We start from the raw sequence: 23,749 nt of genomic DNA, 5'->3' as shown, positions 1-23,749 counted from the left end.
GTCGGGCAAGTTCATTTTTAATTGGAGCATTTCGTTTTCGGTAGAGTAACTTCTGCATAATTTCAGAAGGCTAGATAGAATTCTGCAGTGTGCCAGAAAACTGTTGTTCATCAGCTAGCAGTAATTTGTTGATAACAAAATACTAACAGAATATATAAATTGGACGTAGTTCAGAAAACTTATTTGGAAGTAAACGAATGAAACAAAAATCCATTTGTTAAGAGTTATATAATTTCAAACTCACTGAGAAACAACATTAATACATGAGTATCACAAAAAGACAATACTTAATTAATTATCAAATGGATTCACTGCGTAGAAATAAACGATTCACTTGACTCTTACACCCAACTGACGCAATAAAACATTCACATTTTCTGTTAACTTAGAGTCAGACACACTGAACAGTTAGAAAATTTCGTTGAAATGTAATGTAGTATAATATATCACAGATGGATGTCTGTACAATTTGGCAGATCACTATGTTCATACAGTGCGACATACTAGAATTCAGCAAGATTAGCTGTGTGCAGATGCGAACAGTGTTGCGTGTCAATGGTGGCTCCCGTGATATCCCTTGACGCCCTTGCGGCCATGGGCATCTCTGCCCGTAGCACTTCCTGAGCTCGCGCTGGAGCTGGCCTTGCTGCCTGAAGACGCACCAGAGCCTGTTCCAGCGCTGGCGTCGCTGCCCGCAGAGCTGCCGGAGCTGGCTTTGGAGCCTCCAGAACTGCCGCCAGAGCCACCAAGAGCACCAGCAGAGCTTCCAGAGGAGGATCCAGCCGAACTTCCCGCCGAAGAGCCAGTTCCCGACTGTCCTGCTCCACCACCGACTAAGGAACCAGAGTCTAAGCCAGCACTGCCTCCCAGTCCAGAGGAGCCAGTGGCGAGACCTCCGTGCCCAGAGCCAACAGCAGAACTTCCAGCATGATTGCCTCCACCAACAGCACCACTTCCAGCACCAGAACTTCCGCCATAACCTCCGGCACCTCCACTAGATATACCACCACTCACACCAGGCCCAGAAGCTCCAGAACCTCCTCCAATGGAACCAGTACCAAAGCTACCAGCACCACCACCAGAGCTTCCTACTCCTGCACTATGACCCAGAAAACCACCAGCCCCACCAGCACCATGTCCTAAATTGCCAGTACCAGCACCAGACACTCCACCCAGGCCACTAGCTCCAGAGGAACCACCACTAGAGCTTCCAGAGTAACCTCCTTGGCTTCCACCAGCGCTACCAGCTCCACCAGTTCCCACACCATGAGCAGCCCCTCCAGGACCACCATGTCCCACAGCACCTCCTGTGCCCCCATTACTGAAGGCACCACCAGTTCCAGTGGAACCTCCTTGAGATGCACCAAAAGCTCCTGAACCACCTGCACCAGCACCACTTTGACCAATGCTGCCAGATCCTGGTCCACCTGCAATACCACCAGTGCCTCCATAACCTCCTGTAGCACCACCAGATGAGCTACCTGCACCAAAGCCAGCAGACCCAGTTTGGGCTCCCTGGCCAGCTGCTCCACTTCCATGTCCACTGGAAGTTGACCCAGTTCCACTAACACCTCCAGCACCACCTACACCACCATACCCTCCAGATATACCTGATCCACCAGCACCTCCACCAGATGAACTACCTGCACCAAAGCCTGCAGACCCAGTTTGGGCTCCATGACCAGCTGCTCCATTTCCATGTCCACTGGAAGGTGACCCAGTTCCACCAATACCTCCAATGCCACCTGCACCACCATGCCCTCCAGATATCCCTGAGCCACCAGCAACTCCACCTATGCCAAACCCACCAGATGGTGCACCAACACTGCCTCCAATGCCTCCAGTTCCAGTTCCTCTTCCGACATTTCCGGATCCAGAAGAGCCATAGCCTCCTGTACCTGATCCACCACTGCCAAAAGTACCAGAACCAGTTCCTCCAGGTCCAAAACCTCCAGCGCCACTTCCACCTGAACCACCAGCTACATTTCCATGTCCACCAGCTCCTGTATGGGTACCAAACCCAATTCCTCCTGTTCCAGAGCCACCTTCTATACCACTTGCTCCAGCACTACCATGACCAGTCCCACCAGGCTGGGATCCAGTACTGCCTCCAGTGGCTGCTGCACCACCTGTGGCTCCTCCAAGGCCTCCTGTTCCTGATGATCCCACTCCAGAGATTCCACCATACCCATCAGCTGCTCCACCTCCTGTACCACTTGACCCACTGCCCACATTGCCAGATGTAGATCCAGAGGTAGACCCAGAGCTGCTGCCACCTGTAGGAACAGTGGTACAGTTACACTGTAAATTGAAATGGAATAAAAACGTTTTAACTGAAAGTATTTAAATGTTTATTGGTTATTTCTGAAATATAATAATTAAATTTTCTGTTACAGAATGCTTGCTACTTGAAATAAAATTCAGAAAGTAAATGGAAACATAAATAAAAAAAATGGCTCTGTGCACTATGCGACTTAACTTCTGAGGTCATCAGTCACCTAGAACTTAGAACTAATTAAACCTAACTAACCTAAGGACATCACACACATCCATGACCGAGGCAGAATTCGAACCCCCGACCGTAGCGGTCGCTCAGCTCCAGACTGTAGCGCCATAAATAAAAAACTGTCATACATCTACATCTACATGATTACTCCGTAATTCACAATTAAATGCCTAGGAGAGAGTTCATTAAACCACCTTAAAGCTACTTCTCTACCGTTCCACTCTCGAACAGTAGGGGGAAAAACGAACACTTAAATCTTTCCGTGTGAGCTCTGATTATTCTTGTTGTTGTTGTTGTTGTGGTCTTCAGTCCTGAGACTGGTTTGATGCAGCTCTCCATGCTACTCTGTCCTGTGCAAGCTTCTTAATCTCCCAGTACTTACTGCAACCTACATCCTTCTGAATCTGCTTAGTGTAGTCATCTCTTGGTCTCCCTCTCCGATTTTTACCCTCCACGCTGCCCTCCAATGCTAAATTTGTGATCCTATGATGCCTCCTTTACTACTTTAAGTGTCTCATTTTCTAATCTAATTCCCTCAGCATCACTCGACTTTATTCGACTACATTCCATTATCCTCGTTTTTTCTTACCATATCTGAAACTGCTACCATAGGTCAGGTAAGTATTCATAAATAATCAGTAGTTCTTAGGATTATAATTTAAAATATCGATATGTAACAAATATTCATCGTGCAGTTAGCATTTGGGGACAAGTATTAGTCCCACTGAGTGACATAGAGAAGTATGCTCTCTCTAAAACACATTCGATTACACGACATACAGGAAGCATGCACAAAATGTATTGTGTCAATGAAGGTGATGAGTTGCTGGTTTAATTATTAAAATCGCTATCAAACTGCACTTAATATCTGCTTGCATTTCATCAGAATAATAAACTCATTTAAATATTAAAATTCTTTATACGATCACAACGATAGGTAAATGTAAATATTTTGAACTTGCGACGGTAAAATATGCTCGAAATATTACTGTTCACAACGTTTAACCAATTCGCAATGTGCTCCCTAATTCTTAATTAATCCACATTGTACGACCCTGTAGCCAAATTAAAAACTTTTATATGAAACTGTCTTAAATAAACTCGTAGTTGAGACAAAATCTCTTGATTTTTTCTGTAACTCTGTGACCAGTGAATGAATGCAACTTACACTGAGAGCGTCGGCAAACTATGATCAGAAACGTGGTAGTGAGTTGTCTGTCTTCCGGAAAAGTACATATAATGGAACTTATATTTTTTAATTCTGTAGCTACTAACGTATAAACCGCCAGTAAGTATAAAACTGGGTTATGTTGATGCTACTCAGATGTAAAATATTGAAGTTGTTTAATTGGATGTACAAGAAACATTAATTTTTACCACATTGCTTTCTTCAGACCTCTTGACTCCCACAGAGGGCGGATTTCAGTGCTTACCACACGGCCATCAATATTCCCCGCCAACATTTGCTAATCAATAAAAACAAAAGAGGAAGAATACGATAGAACAAATACACTGAAGCGCCAAAGGTAAGGGCGTGTATTTAAATAGAGAAATATGTAAACAGAATACGGCGCTGCGGGCGGCAACGCCTATATAAGACAACACGTGTCTGACCCAGTTTTTATATCAGTTTCTGCTGCTGCAATGGCAGGTTATCAAGATTTAAGTGAGTTTGAACGTGGTGTTACAGTCGGCGCACGAACGATGGTGTACATCATCTCCGAGGTAGCGATGAAGGGATTTTCCCGTACGACCATTTCACCAGTGTACCGTGAATATCAGGAATCCAGTAGAACATCAAATATCCGACATCGCTGCGAGCAGAAAAAGATCCAGTAAGAACGGGACCAACGATGACTGAAGAGAATCGTTCAACGTGGCAGAAGTGGAAGCCTTCAGCAAATTGCTGCAGATTTCAATGCTGGAGCATCAATAAGTATCAGATTGCGAACCATTCAACGAAATATCATCGATATGGGCTTCCGAAGCTGATGGCCCACTCGCGTACCCTCGACGACTGCGTGACACAAAGCTTTACGCCTCGCCAGGGCCCGTCAACACCGAGATCGGACTGTTGATGACTGGAAACATGTTGCCTGCATGGATGAGTCTCTTTTGAAATTGTTTCGAGCCGAAGTACGTGTACGAGTATGGAGAGAACCTCATGAATCCATGGAAGCTTGCATGTCAGCAGGAGATTTTTCAAGCTGGTGGAGGCTCTGTGTGGTGTGGGGCGTTTACAGTTGGAGTGGTATGGGACACACTGACACGTCTAGATACGACTCTGATAGGTGACAAGTATGCAAGCATCCTTTCTGATCTGCTGCATCCATTCATGTCCATTGTGTATTCCGAAGGACTTGGGCAATTGCAGCAGGACAATGCGACACCCCATGCGAGCAGAATTGCTACAGACTGGCTCCAGGAATACTCTTCTGAGTTTGAACAGTTCCGCTGGCCACCAAATTCCCCAGACATGATCATTATTGAGCAACGTGCTGTTCAGGAGAGATCTCCACCCCCACATACTTTTACCGATTAATGGAGTGCCCTGCAGGATTCATGGTATCAGTTCCCTCCATCACTACTTCAGACATTAGTCCATTGCCTGTCGTGTCGCGACACTTTTGCGTGCTCGCGGGGACCATGCACGATATAACGCAGGAGTACCAGTGTCTTTGGCTCTTCACGGTATGTGTAACTTCACTTCTAGATGATCAGCTCTCCACGATGTTAGTGGCTGCTTAAGACGCATGTAATGATACACTCCCATCCTGACAGATAGCATTAAATTTCTAAAAAGTACGTTTAGAGACACTTGAAGAACTTAGAGTACGTTTCATTAACTAAAAAACCACGACACCAGTTATGAAAATAACAAAAATCTCTTTATTTTAAATAATTTTTAATCTGTTATGGTGTGTTTTATTTGTTTTTTTACTCTTTATTTTATTAGGGTTTCTTTTTTTGACGGTTCGGACTTGCTATCTGTATCTTCACGTAACATGTGTTTCACACCGACTGTTCAGTGGCAGCCGGCCGCAGTGGCCGAGCGGTTAAAGGCGCTACAGTCTGGAACCGCACGACCGCTACGGTCGCAGGTTCGAATCCTGCCTTGGGCATGGATGTGTGTGATGTCCTTAGGTTAGTTAGGTTTAAGTAGTTCTAAGTTCTAGGGGACTTATGACCACAGCAGTTGAGTCCCATAGTGCTCAGAGCCATTTGAACCATTTTTTTGTTCAGTGGCATCCAACCCATGTGAGTGTCGAACTTGCTACACTTGTATTTACGTAATTTCGGTCAGTTATTTACTTTGAAGTGAAATATCCCACCCAAAATCAATTTTCTATTTTGATTATGTAAATTGAAGGAGGACGGGGGCCAAAGAAAAGGAAAGGGAAGAGATTATAGATATCAGCTGCATCAGGACGTTGTGCGGCATCAGCAGCGGCAAGTGAAAATGTGTGCCGGGCCGGGATCTCCCACTTAATAGGGTAGTTGTGTTAACTACTGCGCCACCGGGGCACCTGGTTTATCGCAACTGCGCGGACTACTTCGGCGTACCTCTCGGCCGACCCACATTCCCACCGAGTGCCACCTATCCGCAGTCCCTGTCCATAGTCCTTCATGCTCGCTACTTAGAGATTGCCACAGGAGATCCACTCTGAATGTGGTGGATCCATAGACCATCGAGACGAATCAATTGCATTAATATTTTCAACTTCATGTTTGCGTTTTGAAAGGTGTAAGATTTATGCTCTCATGCATTAACTGTAGTCTTCTGTTGCACCGATCAGAATACGTTCACATAGTGAGCGTCCCTCTCTGTCTCGACAGTTCTCAGTTGTACGTGACAAACTACTACGTAACTTTTTCAAATGCGTGTAGATGTAGGCAGAAGTTTGGTTGAGGTTGTTGTGTAGTTTCTTAGTATTTGATTATCTCTTGTCTTTTTAAAAGGACCGTGTGATGCTGACTTTTTAAGAAGTCAAAACCGGTTGTGATACCATTTCTGTGACCAGAGGCTTCAAAAATGCAATAAAAGAGTCTTGATTATGTACGTAATGCTTCACATAAAATGTTTCACTTCAGAATGGAGAGATGAAGAGGTAATCATAAGCTTGTCCATTAATAAACAACATCTGCAGTGTCAAAGATATACTATCTTAGCTTACAACAGCCGACAGTTTTAACTTGGGGGAAACTGAGAGGCGAAACTAGAAGCGCTCGCCGACAGTGATAGACAAACAGTAAAACCTCAGGCGCTCTGACTGTTGTTCCGCTTTTATCCCTAGATAACCTGGTCTGGCCGCCGGACTGACTACGTCGAGGTTTCTGGTGACCCGGCTGTGTTATACATGACGTGACAGCATGTTTGCTAGATTCCGCTAGTGCAAATTCGTAACACTGCCGCCTTTTAGGCTTAGGAATGCTGAGTACTGGCATACAAGCGGGGGATGCTCATTCCGTCGAAGGAAAAACAGCAACTGTCAACGTGTCCCTATCAAGCGCCACACGGGTGCCAAATATTAATGTCATTTTCACCATAAAACGGCAAGCAAGGGACATGCCCTAGAGGAGACACCTGAAGGAGATAAGCGCTCAGTGTATAGTTCTGCCGCATTCGCAAATGTGTGAAACAGGTTTGGTTTCCACTTCGGAGGAAGGTAAACAAAAGAGATACTAACCCTTGAAACATCATGTTTTCTGAACAGGCAGTTCAATCTGCGTCACGATACTTGCGCCAAATTTGAGACGGTCGACCGCCTGTCAGTGTCATGTTGAAGTTTGCATTTCGCGTCTCTCCTAACCTCAGCTAGCTCACCTTGTGTAGCAGTCTTTAATCAGGGATAGTACACAGGTGATTACTTTTTCCTTCCAAAATCTCATCGAGTAGCGGAGACCAATACAGGTATGTTTCCGTGGAAACATGTTTGATGTTGCCTATGGAACTCTGATTGTACGTAAGCGTGCATCTCTTCGTTCGAAACAGATCGACAGCTACGAGTGTTTTCCTTTGGGACTCCAAAAACATGGATATCGCATGAAGAAAATCAGGACTTTATAGCTGATATTTAAATACTTCCCAGTGAAACTTCTGAGCGTAGGCGAAACAACAAGAACGCCACCTCCAGGAAACTCATGATGACCCTTTTCTTTGAGTGTAAGGGCCCGCTGCTAATTGCTTTTCTGGAAAAAGGTGTTACTATTAACGCGCCAGGGTTCCTGGACACTTTGCAAAAACTGAAGTGCGCCATCAACGCCCGGGAATGTTGACGAACGGCATCATTCTGTTGCAGGATAATGTCCGCCCACACGGTGCCACGGCTGTTTCGACTATGCTGCACACGTTTCACTGGAAAGCGATTACACTTCTCCATATAGTCCCGATCTATCTCATGCGACTTCAATATTTCTGGAGTCTTGAAGCAAGTCAATTTGCTTCGGACGAAGAGGTACGCGCTTGTGTGCAATCATAGTCGCGTAGGCAACGGCAAATATCTTTCTATGAAGCCACTGATCGTCTCTTCTGACAGTGGGATGAAAGTATTAACAGTTATGGCGATTATCTTCGAAATAATAAACAGTTTATCTACTTTTTCCCATTTGTCTCCCTTTCATTTGAGTGCCTTGACGGCAACTCGTGTAGCTGCGACCGGCTGCACCGTTACCGTTCCCTGCAAGGAGAGGGCGAGTCGAACCTGTGGCCATTGCCTACTGTTTTTGGTTTCACCTCACTGCAGCATTTTACACATACAATTATGACATAAGGTCACGTAGGAAGAATGTGACCATATTGCAAATGAATAGGAGTACTGCACATTTCGTATATTTGCCACTAAGTAAGAAACCACCAGCTGATAAGCCAGTGACCATTTGACGCGTTCCGGGTAGAACCCATTGTCAGCTGGTGTGCAAACCAGAAATACATAGCATATAGCAGACAACGTAACTATACAAATAATATTCACGAGTATGAAGCTACAGGTAAAACTACAGGTACCGTCAAAATTAAACAGCTAAAATACACATCGTGAGCATCTGGTGATATGATATATAAAGACACAAGTGACAAACAAGCTGTCACGACAGACTGACTCACTAGCTATAACGCGATAACCAGGAAGACAGTTTAAGTCGTGAGAGGGGCAGCTTATGTTACTCATAGAGAGAGGAGTGCAGATACTCACGTTCAGCCAAAAGAGCGTGAGTTGGATGTATTAGAGGAATTACAAACTATATGCACGAGGCGCATTTTAAACTAGGCGCATTTTAAACGAACAGCTGTCGTCTAGACGCAAGTGGTTCTTTTAAATATTCAGTAAAATACTGGACCATTAATTTCAAGCGTTTCCGCATGTATTACCCCATTCTTTATACCTCTACCTCCACCCAGCTGTTTTTCATACTTATCAATTATGTTATATGTACTTCTTGAGGGTTCGATTCCCCAGCATCTTTGGTGTCAAATGTTATAATTAATGCTCATGTACTAAATAGGTTGTCACCGCTTAGCTTAATGATTTTGTAAATTATATTACACCCTCTGTGTTTCTTTGTGTTACTATGGTCTTTCATTATTACATTCTTTATTTTATCTTTTAACCCGCCAGGGTAGCCGATGGCGCTAAGGCGCTGCTTCCTGGACTCGGGTAGGCGCGCCGGATTAACGACGAAGGCCGGTGTGCAGGCCAGCCTGGATGTGGTTTTTAGGCGTTTTTCCACATCCCGATAGATGAATATTGGGCTGGTCCCCACGTTCTGCTTCAGTTAGACGAGTCGCAAACATTTGAAACACGTCCGCACTATTTCACGATTTACTCGTACACCAGACGCAGACAGTTGGGGTACACTGATTCCGTCCTGGGGGTTATGGGGTGGCGGCAGGAAGGGCATCCGGCCACCCCTCCAACTAACACTGCCAAATCCGTTGTAACCACGCCGACCCTGCGATCGCTGCGGGACTGTGCCGTAAGAGAAAGAAAGAATTATTTATTTCATCTTTTATTGGGTTTTACTTGGACGATGTTCCTCATCTAACACTGCAAGGGTTTGAGTTCTTACCCTATCTTGCGACAGCTTTTATTATTTATATTTTATTGTATCTTATTAAACTGCCTTCCTGCCTTGAATTTATGTAACTGTTCTGAAATTTTTATTGTGTTTATTGGTAATTTTACATGTGAGCCTTTTTTGTCGATGGCATTTTTTACATAACTGTAAATTTCTGTTCTTCTCTCATTTTATTATTCGCACTTTGTAAAAGTTTAATTTTATATACTACATTTCATTATGAAATATAAAAAAATTCTGCCTTTGTCGCTACGTGGCACTGCTTTTGTATTCATCACCGTCCTATGGTGGCTTAAATTATCTTCACGGTTATCGCGTTGTAACTAGTCAGCTAGTCTGTCACGATATCGCTGTTTGTTACGTACTGTCTTTATATATATCTCACCACGATGTTCATGATGTGTATTACAGCTGTTTAATTTTGACGGTACTAGTAATTTCGTACTCTTGTATATTTTTTCTGTAGCTACATTTTCTGTCATTTGCTATGTACATCTGGTTTGAGGACGATCTGAGAACGGATTCTGCCCGAAACGCGTCAAACAAAGTCATTGTTTTATGAACAGGTGGCTTCTTACATAGTGACCAATACAGAAATTGTGCAGTACTCCTATTAATTGAAAATTAAGAAATTTTCAAGCGAAAAGGTCTTAGAATTACCAGCGTTTGTATGTAGGAAGCGAGAAATAAAAGTATCTAGGAAAAATTGACTATTAGAAGCCTGCTATCATCGTGGCCGTTCAGAGGCCAGATCCTCCGTACGGACAGCAGCCGCGCAGTCTAATTCTATTGTCCACCAGTGGGCGAGGACCTCAGCAAAGAGCTTTGGGCAGTTCGCCCACATTTGGCACTCTGGAAGCCAGTGGAGAAGTAAGAGTGTGTACTGGAGTGTACTCTCACCTGACCCGGACGCAGATCCGGCGTGGCTGCCGCTGTGGCTTCCAGAGGCTGAGCCGCCGGCGCCTCCCAGAGAGCCCGCGGAGGAGGAGGAGCCGGCGTTGCTGCTGGAGCCTCCAGTGCCGAAGGAGGAGGAGCTGCTGCCCGACTGGCTGCCGCTGGCGCTGCCGGAGCCTCCGCCCGACGACCACGAGGACGACGACGACTTGGAGGAACTGCCAGAGCCCGCCCACGCAGCTGTGCCACACAGCGGAGAAAAGTAAACACCGTCAGTAAGTGTATACGGTTGTCAGCCTCTTATTTTAAGTCAGCAGTCTTGTGACTGATTTGAAGCGGCGCACCACCAGTTCCTTTCTTGTGGCAATCTTGTCGTCTCAGAACAGCACTTGTACCTTAAGTTCTCAATTAGCTGTTGGATAAATTTAAGTCTCTGTCTTCCATGACGGTTTTTACCCGCTCCTTCTAGTACCATATAAGTTAATATCTTTTGTTTCTTCTTCTTGTCAATGCTCTGTACATGTTCTTTTCTTCACCGATTCTGCGAAGAAGTTCATCACTCCTCACCTTACTATAGTATCAAATTTCAAACCCGTCGCTTGTCTTCTTTTCCGATTTCCCACAACCCATTACTCACTAATATACAACGCTGTGCTCCAAACGAACGGCTTCACAAATTTATTTGTCAGGTTAAGGGCGATGTTCGATACTTGTTTTGGGCCAGGAACGGTCCCCTCCCTTGTACTATTCTGCTTTTTGCCTCCTCCTTGCTTCGTCTGTCACGTGTTATTTTCTTTCCAGGCTAACAAAATTCGTCTGCTTACGCATTACCAAATTCTGGTGTCAAGTTAGAGCTAATTCCATTTCTGATACTCCTCATTACTTTCGTCTTTCTTTGGTTTACTTTCAGTGCACATTATGCACGCATTAATCTGTTCATACCATTCAACACGTCCTGTAATTCTTCTTCACTTTTACAGTATCATCATATCTTATCATCGATATCCTTTCACCCTGAACTTCAGCCTACTCATGAACCTTTTTTTTTATTTCCGCCAATGCTTCCTTAGCGTAGATACTGAACAGCACGGGAGAAAGGCTTCAGCCGTGAACTATACCCTTTACAATCCGAACACTCCATTTTTGATCTTCTGTTCTTATCGTTACCTCTTGGTTCTTGTATGTATTGCACGTTACCATCTTTCCTTATAAATTGACAATATTTTTTCACTATTTCGGAACTGCACGAGTTTACACTGTCGTAAGCTGTTAAGTCGACTGTGCGATAGTTCTCCCACTTATCTCTCCTTGCTATCTTTGGAATTGTGTGTATGATATTTTTCTGGATGTCTGATGGTACATCTACCACCTCATAGATTCTACAGACCAGCTTGAATATTGACTAGTTGCCACTTCTATCAAATTCCGAACGCCCGTTTTCTCTTTCTTCTGCATTATTTTACAGCAAGTCCTCCATAGCTATGTTAAACTCTGGTTCTAATATTGGACTACCTAAGCCTTTCAAATGGACGACCCTTGTTTACTGAATTACTCGTTTTCTCACTCTTGATTTTGTGCTTGTGACGTCGGCAGATATACTTGAAGTAATGTTCTTGGCGTTGATTTGCTATTGGTCACTAACTGTCGCTCCCTCGAAAATACATATGGACTTTTGGAGGGTTTCGGAAAACTTCAACATTAAAAATCTTAAGACGGAGTACACAATCCACGCTAATGAACTGCGACTTTGTTGGAATTCAGAATGCAGGCTATTCGAACAGAGAGTTCAAAAATGGTTCAAATGGCTCTGAGCACTATGGGACTCAACTGCTGTGGTTATAAGTCCCCTAGAACTTAGAACTACTTATACCTAACTAACCTAAGGACATCACACACATCCATGCCCGAGACAGGATTCGAACCTGCGACCGTAGCGGTCGTGCGGTTCCAGACTGTAGCGCCTTTAACCGCTCGGCCACTCCGGCTGACTCGAGCAGAGAGTCATCGAGAAAGTAAACAGCTCCCCTGCTGTTTTCGTTACTTGCTAACAGCGTGGTAGAAAATAACAATTCTGCCCTCGGCGATTTTGTTCTTTATGCGGTACTATACGGTGATGTGTTATGCGAGAGAGAAATACTGTTAAGATCCTGTCAGATGCTGACATAATTTCAACCTGTTATGAAGACTGTAAATTCCTTTTAAATGTATAATAAATGAGAAGCACCAGTTTGCTTTTGTTCCACAGTATTACTTTTATTGTGTAAATCGGTTTTCGGCTTACAAGGCCATTTTCAGACATTTACTGAGTAATTTTAAATGTAGTTAATGAAATGTCCTTCCATTAATAATTCTGACGGATTAATGTTAGGGGCGAATGCATAAGCTATATCTGAAATGTGCTAGTGTCCGATTATGGATAACCCAGAAGCGTCTTCTTGTTTACGTACTGTAATTCTTCACTTTTACAGTATCATCAAATCTTACCATTGATATCCTTTCACCCTGAATTTCAACCTACTTATGAACCTTTCTTTTATTCCGCCATTGCTTCTTCAGCATAGCAATTCTGAATATTTACAGGGTACTTCACGTTCATTGCAAGCGCTGGTTCCTGGGTTCGGCGGTATTTAGATACTGTCGTAGGCAGTCTGTGACTGCGAACACCGCCTGATGCACCGGGCAATTGTTCGGGCAGTTTAACAAGAATAAGGCAGACCAATTAGGAACGGTCCTGAAAAACCTTTCCATATTTTAGCACGTCAGTAGCATTTACTTACAGAAATGAGCACTAACTGAAATTGGAACTTGCAGATTGGCGGTAGTGTATCGACTGACCAGTTCTCATGTATTGTTGTTGAGCACCAGTATTGCAACTGAATACTGCAGTCTGCACACGATGGAGAGGTTGATCGTGAAATAGGATTATTCATATCATCAAAAACACATGGGAAAACAGTCATAGTTGTATTGACAATGTGTTCAGTTCCATTGTCATGCATGAAATAGTCACAAGTATTTCCTTTAGTTCTCTGAAGAAAAGAAAAGGTTGCAGTATACATGAACTCATGGGTTCGCGGCCTATGCGAATTGGCAAAATTTTCTCGCGGTTCCAGGAGTGTCAAGGGTTTAAAATGCACGAGCTTTCGGTGAGTGCTCGTCGGTTATTGTCAGCGGCGACTATTGTGTATCTGCTACTGCCGTCCTTATACAGCAGCTCTCCTTTTGTGACGCCAGTTGGTGCTCATGTCAGCCACACATGCAGTATTGTTTTCATTGCGCCCCGCCGCGCCCGCTTCAACCATTCGATGACCGGGTCCAAAGCTGTGCTTAGCTCCAGGCTGCCGGCTTTATTAAGGTGTTATCACAAAGAAGGAGAGCCTGAGAGGTAGCCATGGGAAGTGTGAAGAGGGCGCGGTGGGTGAGCAACGAAAACATTACCGTAAATGATGCTAGAGTGAGCACCAGTGACGTCACAGGAGTCAGCGCGGCTGTTTAAGAAGGTCAGCAGCAGCCCCTTAACAATCGGCCGAGAGCTCATGGATTTTAAACCCCTTGACGCGGCTGAACAATTTTATTGGTTCACATAGCCGCTATAAATTAGTGTTTGGTGGAAAAAGATCGGTCCGAAAATTTATGTGGAAGTAATTGCCCTTCGCACTCGAGTCTTCACAACATGCACAGGCTCTCGGTGTTAGTGCAGAAACTTTTCAAAACACCAATGTGCTCTGCCAGATCACGTTCCGCGACAAATGTAACTAGGTTTCATCAGAAAAAGGAGCACTGCAGGGTTCACCTCTCTATCACGCACATACTGAAAGGACAGGCTGCAATACTCACATCGTGCAACACTACATGTATTATTTAGTCCAACATTTCTCCTAACACACAATGCATCCATGACTGTCAGTACTAGTTTTATGTGAATGGTAACTCCAGGTGCTCCAACAAAAAATTCTTACACGACCGATTACGACCGTTACAGAAATACCGCGTGATCAAAAAGTCAGTATAAATTTGAAAACTCAATAAATCACGGAATAATGTAGATAGAGAGGTAGAAATTGACACACACGCTTGGAATGACATGAGGTTTTATTAGAACCAAAAAAAAAATACAAACGTTCAAAAAATGTCCGACAGATGGCGCTTCATCTGATCAGAATAGCAGTAATTAGCATAACAAAGTAAGACAAAGCAAAGATGATGTTCTTTACAGGAAATGCTCAATATGTCCACCATTATTCCTTATCAATAGCTGTAGACGAGGAATAATGTTGTGAACAGCACTGTAAAGCATGTGCGCAGTTATGGTGAGGCATTGGCGTCGGATGTTATCTTCCAGCATCCCTAGAGATGTCACTCGATCACGATACACTTGCGACTTCACGTAACCCCAAAGCCAATAATCGCACGGACTGAGGTCTGGGGACCTGGGAGGCCAACCATGACGGTAGTGGCGCCTGAGCACACCATCATCACCAAACGACGCGCGCAAGAGATCTTTCACGCGTCTAGCAATACATTGTTTTTTTGGTTCTAATAAAACCCCATGTCATTCCAAGCATGTGTGTCAATTTTTACCTCTCTATCTACATTATTCCGTGGTTTATTAAGTTTTCAAATTTATACTGACTTTTTGATCACCCGATGGATACATACATAGGCCTACAGAAAGAGAGAGAGAGAGAGAGAGATGTCGATTTCATACATTTTGTTACAGCTGGCGACAAGAATACACGAACACTACAACGATGTGGACACGAGGAATAAAATTCGTTTCTTTTTCTGTTCTTTGCGGTTCCGTTCAGGCGTCACGAATTGCGGCTGCCTATAAGCAGACACTTACCGTCACCAGATAGGGATCCGCTGCCTGAGGGACGTCCGACGCCAGCCGCGATGCCTTTCACGCCCTTGACGCCGCCTGCAACAACACAACACCACAACAACATCAAAGCCTGGCCTTTGCGTAATCGCGACTGCACGCGGCGGCACTCTTTCTGCCGTAATTCCTTCCCTCTGCCTCTCCGTACGCCGCTGTATGACGTCCGAGACCAGTTTTGCGTTCCACAGAAATAATCAGTTGTATCAGGCACTATTAATATGTTCAGTGGATGTGTAACGAAACAACAGCCACCACGAATAGCTCAGACATAGCCGGTACTGCATTATGTAACCATAGTGGGAAAAACCGTAAAATACTTTACAGAACATTAGCAATTTTGCATTCAACTGATTTCCATCAGAAACATGTCTCACTAGCTTTGTTTACGTGATCGACAGAAATATCTTTTCTGCAGTGGACTTACTTACTTTATTTTCAATAAAATCTTTCTGAACGTAGTGCTGCGTCCTTTACTAAAAGTCCTCGGAAGGCCCAAAGGTACCGACCGGCCGCCGAGTCATCCTCAGCCATTAGGCGTGACTGGATGAGGATATGGAGGGGCATGTGGTCAACAAACCACTCTCCCGTCCGTTATCAGCTTTCGTGACCAGAGCTGCTACTTCTCAGTCAAGTAGCTCTTCAGTTGGCTACAAAAGGGCTGAGTGCACCCTGCTTGCCAACAGCCCTCAGCAGACCCGGACGGTCACCCACCCATGCGCGACCCATGCCCTATAGCATTTCACTGGGCGCTGATGACCAAGCTGTTTAGCGCCCGTAAACCTCAAACACACACACACAGCACTTCACTTCGGCGATCTGAAAGGCACCTGTGTCACCACTGCAGGAAGGCCGTTTAACAAAATACTTAAAATGCTAAAAGAACCGACGTTTCGGTCATGTTACAGCGACCTGTGTCAGGATGTAGGCTGATTTAGCCACCACTGATTTTGTTGTTGTTTATGTTTCATTCTATCGTCCATCAAGGCGAGGACCGGGTGGCAGCGCAACATTGCCCCGTTTCGGCGGAGTGCATTTATAAAATACACGTACTCCACCAAAACATTAAAAATATTAAATAATTTTGTTTCTAAAGCTTTTATAACAGACGTTTGTCACTGAAGATTTATGTAAATTACGACCTTTTTTAAAATAATTTCAATGAAAAACAGAAACGAAGCACTTAACTTTACTGAAATTACAGTAGATGACCGTTAGGTGAGGAGGATTGTTGGAGGGAGAGTGCTTTTGAATGGATGTAGGGTGGAGCAGGGAGGAACCGTTGGCCAAGCGTTTGGAAAGTGAGGGAGGAAAGCTGCTGGGGGGGAAGGATGCGACGTGGTGAAGCGGAGTCCCGAGATGGAGAGGAGTATTCCGTTACAGCTGAGAGGACTGGAGGATCATCCGGCCATTATGGCCGAGAGGTTCTAGGCGCTTCAGTCCGGAACCGCGATGCTGCTAAGGACATCACACACATCCATGCCAGAGGCAGGATTCTAACCTGCGACCGTAGCGGTCGCGTGGTTCCAGACTGTAGCGCCTAGAACCGCTCTGCCACCCCGGCCGGCGGGGAGGGGACGTGGCAGGCTATATGGAACAGAGATTTTCTTCTGTTAGTCGTAGAGCAACCACGACAACTTTTCAAGCACTGTTTGTTAATCTGCTCTCGGCACTGTTCGATGATGCTGGTGGCCTGCGGTCTCAATGCGGGCTGCCATGTTGTTAGGCTGCTTCAGAAGTTCAGTCGCCTTTCTTAGTTTGTATACGAGCCCACAGATGACTGTCTCTCGAGTTCTCGGGCTTTCTGAAACTTAATAGCCTCCCCAAAATCGCATTTGGGATTCCACTAGTACCGATATCTTTTGCTGCTGCAGTCGAACATAGCTCTGCTATTCGGGCGGTAACAGGCCTTCCGGTTTTCCCATTGTATGCTGCACCGCACTCGCAGTGTATCTCGTGTACACGTGCGATGTTGACAGCTTTTACAGCAGCCTTGGTGGTTTTTACCACATTCTGGTTTAGGCGTTCCATGCCTCCTCGATGAGAAACATTGCCTGTTCGATCGTTGACACCTTTGACGTAAGGTAGAGGGTTCTTATTTGCAATTGTTTGCACCGCTAAGGTGGTGGAGACGGGGGTGGTCACAGTGTGCAGCGCGGAACACTTGTTGCAATATCAGTGGCTTCCTTCTGACGACGTTATTGTAAATTTGAAATTCCTACTTTGCTCTAGGAATAGGAAGATATCACCCACCTCAACGTTCTTGACTTGTAAAAGTGAGCCTACAGAATGTGGTCATGGATCGATTTGTCAAAACATTATTATAAAGGTTACGTTGGCATGTGCGCTACAAGACAGCCATTGTGTATCATGGAGAGGTTTACCTTTGAAATTCCGAGAGGGTGTATTCCAGCAAGAGTCGGGAATCATTATTTCCAGTCACGTGACGAAATGACAACGGCAAAAAATCACAGAAATTGGAGATTGTGTTGAGGGAAAACAGGGAAAGGTCATGGTGGTGATGGGGATTATGACAGTAGTACTCGAAGCACTCCGCCCTCCGCCACATATCGTAAGATGGCTTGAGGAGAACAGATGTAGATAGAAATTTTTCGAATTCTCCTCAGCGGACTAGATGTGTAATAAGAAATCGATCGTACTTCATGTGCTATGTAGATCTGCGAATTACGACACTCATTGGTAGTAGAGTTCATATTTATCTCCAGCTATTATTTTGTAATATTAAATAATTCCTGAATATAAAGTAGTACTATGGCAGTTTTTATTAAATCGTCAGCTTACAATACTTTCAGGTTGCGCTGTATAATCTTTCGGCATGACGTAACCTATCTCATTTCACATTACATACTTTACAAAGTTGGAACATAATCAATATAGTGATAATTGTTGGACTGTATAATATCTGTGTAGCAACAAAACATGTCAATGTCTGAGTATTAAATATATTTTACTACCACCGTTAAAGTAGGGAAACGATTCTTGATACTCTCTACGAATTCTTTTTTTTTTAAATTTGTGGTAAGGTTCTATGGGACCATCGTCCCCAGTCCTACACACTAATTAAACTAACTTACGCATGGAGGACTCGAACCTCCGACGGGGGCGGCCGCGCGAACCGTGAGAAGGCGCCCCAGACCGCGCGGCTACCCCGCACAGCAATTCTTTCTTTCTTTTCTTTTTTGGTCTCCTTCTTTTCGATGAAGGAGGCGATGCCGGTGAAGTTAGTTCTAGTTCGTCAGTGAAAGCAACAGGACACTGTTTGTTACCTGGTCCGCCATTATCAAACATGCTCCATATCGCTATTACAGTGCGAAGTGATCAGTATTACCACAATGTGCCGTGTTTAACAATAGCATAAAAGAAGAAAAAATGCAACTGTTTACTCGGAGTGAAGTTATGTTGCAATAAAAATAAGAATATCAATACAATTTGAAAAGTTATTTTGTGTCTTCTGTGTATTATTAACACACAAGAATCTTATGTTCCCAGAACCATACCTATAGAGGACCAACGAAATACTTTAGAGCATTCTTTGTTCCAAGTCAGAGGCTAGGCGGAACGTAACTATATAATTCATATGGGACAAATAAAGTAGATAAAGTGGGAAATTAATCCAAAATAATAAAACACAATACAGAAATATAAAGAACAGTGGTTGATTTAATGTATTTATCCATTTTTCGAGTGTGAGTTAGATGTTATTATAGTTCATAGTAGATAATTTCTAGCATTCAACCACTTTAACAGCACTTCACATAAAAAACACGTTTCGAGAGGCAATATCATCATCAGTTTGTCGACACTCAGATCTCACTATTAAAACACCAAAAGCTCTAACAACATTTGCACTATGCAATTTTCAGTATGTCATGCAATTTAACGGGTGATATTTTGCGTCCGATACTCATAAAAATTAAAATGGAAAAATTAATAGAAAGTGTAAAATTCAATAAGGCTTACATAATATTATCCATAAGTAACTCACATGTCATACAACAAATGTACCAAAATTTATAAAATGTTCTATTACAGGTAAATTGATAGGCCTATATTTCAAATAAAAGAATACCTATAGCAGCGTAATTGGTTACGCGAAATTTTTCTTGTCTTTTAAAAATACTTGCAGTGTTCACAAAACAAACAGAACAGTACAGTAGACTATGGGTCCTCGTCTTGCATTAAAATCACACCACAGACAGTAACCGCGTACCAGGTAATCGTGTTTTCATCATCTGTGGGGATCGAAAGTGTCCAGTTGGAGCTTCTCGTGTGCTCGCAGAAGAGGACGATTTTAATGTAAGGCGAGGATCCGATGTCCAATTTGTGTTCCTTTTATGAGCACTTGAAATGTATTGTCTGAGCTTTCAGTGCGTTAATCATATGATCTGAGTGTCGACAATGTGATGGTACGAACATTGTGTTCCGAAATGCGTTATTGTGCTGCGCTACTATAAACGGTTCACTCGTTTTAAAAATGCTACATTTTCCAAAGTATTACATATACAGATGTGACTGATGCATGAATAGAACCGTAAACTCACCGAGTTTGCCTTGTGTCCACAGTTCCTGTTTTGAGTGTAGTTCCTTGGCAAAACAGCGACAAGTTTTTGTATGTTAGAATATGTGGTTGTTTATCTTTTATAACAGTGCAGTATGCATTCAGAAGGAGATATAGAGAAGGATCGTCGTGTAAATAGAGGATGTTCTTTGATATCGAGAATTTAGAGACACAAGTTGTGTTCGTAAACACAAAAGTTCTAGTCGATAGAGTGTGTCAGATAGAAATGTGAGGAGGATTAGGAAAAGTTCTTACGTAGTGCAAAAAGATCAACGGTGCAAGGAAGTCTCTAACTTGAAAGGCGGAATGAAACAATTGGAACGTTTTGCAGCGGCGGTTGCATTTCAAACTGTGCGGTTTGCAACCGAAAGATAATAGTCGGCTCCTTCAGTTTTTCCACCACAATGCAGGAAGCCCTTGAGGATTAACATTTCACCTCGAAGCTGATATTCAGAGAAGAAGCTACCTTCCTTTTATCTGCAAAAGTTAATCGCCACATTGTAAGAGCATGGGGTACTGAAAATCATACTGAAATTGTGGCGCGGGAACAAAATTCGCCGAGGGCTAATGTTTTCTGCGCAATGTGACAGACGAATCTGTATGGGGCGCTTTTCTTCTTGAGGAGTCTGGGAAGGGACCTCTTACCCTGATACGTTCAGTTGTGCTTGTTTCCACAACTGACAGCTGATTCCGAGACTTCTATCCTCCAACAGGTCGGGGCACGCCCTCAGTGGAGCACCGATGTTCGTTGCTTCCTAAACGATGTACTTCCACACTGCTGTATATTGATAATTTTTACTTATTGACCGTCTGACAGCAACTGAATAAAACACAATTTTAGTGCCACACGCGTTTCGCCTTTATTTTCTGCAAGGCATCATCAGTGGCAGGTTGCGTGGACAGTTTCTTACATATTACGCTCGTGTTGCATTTTTGGTGTTGTTCTTCTTCTTATGAATGCCACTTTGCGGTTTTTTTCCCGCATTCCACAGCACGCATTGAAACAAGCGTTCAGTTAATAGCACTGTGGAATGTGGGGAAAAAAGCCGTAAATTGGCATTCATAAGAAGAAGAGCAACACCAAAAATGCAACAGCAGCGTAATGTGTAAGAAACTGTCCACGCAACCTGCCACTGATGATGCCTTGCAGAAAATAAAGGCGAAACGCGTATGGCACTAATATTGTGTTCTATTCAGTTACTGTCAGACTGTCCATAAGTAAAAATTATCAATATACCGTAATATTACACGCAACTGAGGAAGACAGGACTACAAAAGTTGAAGATTTCCACACTGCTGTATCGAATATAATAGCGAAGATGACGTGCCTCTGTTCCGTTGTCCTCCCAGGGTCGGCTTAACCTAACACCTTGCGGCTTTTTCGATCAGGGGTACATTAAGGATCCTGTTTAAGTACACCCACTGACAAGAACACGGAAAAAGATCAGAGAACGCCCCAACGCCTTGATAAGATGTTGCGACACGAGATACGAAACGAACCTCACTACAGCATGGAAGTATGTCGTGTGACCAGAGGGTCACTCACAGAACATTCTTAGAGGGCAAAATGCGACCTCGGTGATTATACGGTTCTATTCATGCATCAGTCCTATTTGTATGTGTAGTACTTCGTGAATGGTCTTAGCCGCGAAAGGGTACGTCCATTAAGCGGAATGTATGAAGCTGAGGCGCGTCTCGGCGAGACGCGGCGGCAGACTCACCCTTGTGCTCTGGGCGCGCCGTGGCGGCAGCCAGCAGCAGCAGCAGGAGCAGGACGGCGATCCTCGGAGTGCAGTAGGTGGCCATGGCGCGGTCAGCCGTGGACTGGCGATGGCTGGCACCGCCCCGCGCTTTATACCCGCAGCTGCGGTCGCTACCTGGAACGCGCACTGACGCCCAGACCACCTCCAGTCACTGGAAGGGCTCTACGTGGCCACAGGTCAAGAAAACCATTCCACAGCGCGCGCCTTTCGTATACTGATTTCCCTTGCAGTCTGCTCTGTTAGAGCAATTTCTGTCACTGATTTTCTCCTCCGAATGCGAGAATATTTTCTTGACTTCCACCTGACGGCAGAAATGACCGTAATAATAAAACAAGAGAAACAATAGTTAGAACGGAAATTTTCAGAAATTCATTCTTGCCACGTCGAACGATCGAGTAGTTTTGTAAATAATACAGTCAACTTTTGACCGTAAAATTATTACAATTTCAGCAGTATGGTCACAACCATGTGAAAATATACTACTGGCGATTAAAATAGCTACACCAAGAAGAAATGCAGATGATAAACGTGTATTCATTGCACAAATATATTATACTAGAACTGACATGTGATTACATTTTCAAGCAATTTGGGTGCATAGATCCTGAGAAATCAGAACAACCACCTCTGGCCGTAATAACGACCTTGATACGCCTGGGCATTGAGTCAAACAGAGCTTGGATGGCATGTACAGGTACAGCTGTCCATGCAGCTTCAACACGGTACCACAGTTCATCAAGAGTAGTGACTGGCATATTGTGACGAGCCAGTTGCTCGGCCTCCATTGACCAGACGTTTTCAATTAGTGAGACATCTGAAGAATGTGCTGGCCAAAGCAGCAGTCGAACATTTTCTGTATCCAGAAAGGCCCGTACAGGACCTGCAACACGCGGTCGTGCGTTATCCTACTGAAATGTAGGGTTCCGCAGGGATTGAATGAAGGGTAGAGCCACGGGTCGTAACACGTCTGAAATGTAACATCCACTGTTCAATGTGCCGTCAATGCTAACAAGAGGTGACCGAGACGTGTCACCAATGGCACCCCATACCATTACGCCGGGTGATACGTCAGTATGGCGTTGACAAATACACGCTTCCAATGTGCGTTCACTGCAATGTCGCCAAACACGGATGCGACCATCATGATGCTGTAAACAGAACCTGGATTCATCCGAAAAAATGACGTTTTGCCATTCGTGTACCCAGGTTCGTCGTTGAGTACACCATCGCAGGCGCTCCTGTCTGTGATGCAGTGTCGAGGGAAACCGCAGCCATGGTCTCCGAGCTGATAGTCCATGCTGCTGCAAACGTCGTCGAACTGTTCGTGCAGATGGTTGTTGTCTGCCAAACGTCCCCATCTGTTGACTCAGGGATCGAGACGGCTGCACGATCCGTTACAGCCATGCGGATAAGATGGCTGTCATCTCGACTGCTAGTGATACGACGACGTTGGGATCGAGCACGGCGTTCCGTATTACCCTTCTGAACCCACCGATTCCATTTTCTGCTAACAGTCATTGGATCTCGACCAACGCGAGCAGCAATGTCGCGATACGATAAACCACAATGGCGATAGGCTACGATCGGACCTTTATCAAAGTCGGAAACGTGATGGTACGCATTTCTCCTCCTTACACGAGGCATCACAACAACGTTTCACCAGGCAACGCCGGTCAACTGCTGTTTGTGTATGAGGAAGCTGTTGGAAAATTTGGTCATGTCAGCGCGTTGTAGGTGTCTCCACTGGCTCCAACCTTGTGTGAAAGCTCTGAAAAGCTAATTATTTGCATATCACAGCTTCTTCTTCCTGTCGGTTAAATTTCGCGTCTGCAGCACGTCATCTTCGTGGTGCAGCAATTTTTATGCCCAGTAGTGTAATTATGCTTCAGTACATGTCAAAATCTAATCATGTAGCATATACGAGGCACGTCATCACCACATCCATAAGTTGAGTCGTTAATTTTAGCTGCTGTTGTTAACATCGTTTGCATGAATCATATCAAATCATTACTCTTGTACACTGTATGCATCAAGTCATTTTTCAAAATTGCACG

The 23,749-nt window shown here is 44.3% G+C and overlaps 1 protein-coding gene across 1 annotated transcript in view; it reads right to left on the bottom strand.

Annotated features, from left to right (window-relative positions):
* Window positions 1-209: 209 nt before the first annotated feature.
* LOC124551039 (uncharacterized PE-PGRS family protein PE_PGRS54-like) overlaps window positions 210-23,749 on the bottom strand; it is a 76,757-nt gene continuing 53,217 nt past the window's right edge. Inside the window, exons 5-8 of the mRNA XM_047125941.1 lie at window positions 21,654-21,809; window positions 15,321-15,395; window positions 10,481-10,714; window positions 210-2,276 (exon numbers count right to left, since the gene is read on the bottom strand). Coding sequence (XP_046981897.1) covers window positions 553-2,276; window positions 10,481-10,714; window positions 15,321-15,395; window positions 21,654-21,809 — 2,189 coding nt within the window. The 3' untranslated portion in view covers window positions 210-552. The remainder of the gene's footprint in view (window positions 2,277-10,480; window positions 10,715-15,320; window positions 15,396-21,653; window positions 21,810-23,749) is intronic.

Source organism: Schistocerca americana, chromosome 1 (genome assembly GCF_021461395.2).
Source record: "Schistocerca americana isolate TAMUIC-IGC-003095 chromosome 1, iqSchAmer2.1, whole genome shotgun sequence".
Lineage (NCBI taxonomy): Eukaryota > Metazoa > Arthropoda > Insecta > Orthoptera > Acrididae > Schistocerca > Schistocerca americana.
Note: the sequence above shows the minus strand (reverse complement) of the source record. Positions and strands in the feature narration are given on the sequence as shown.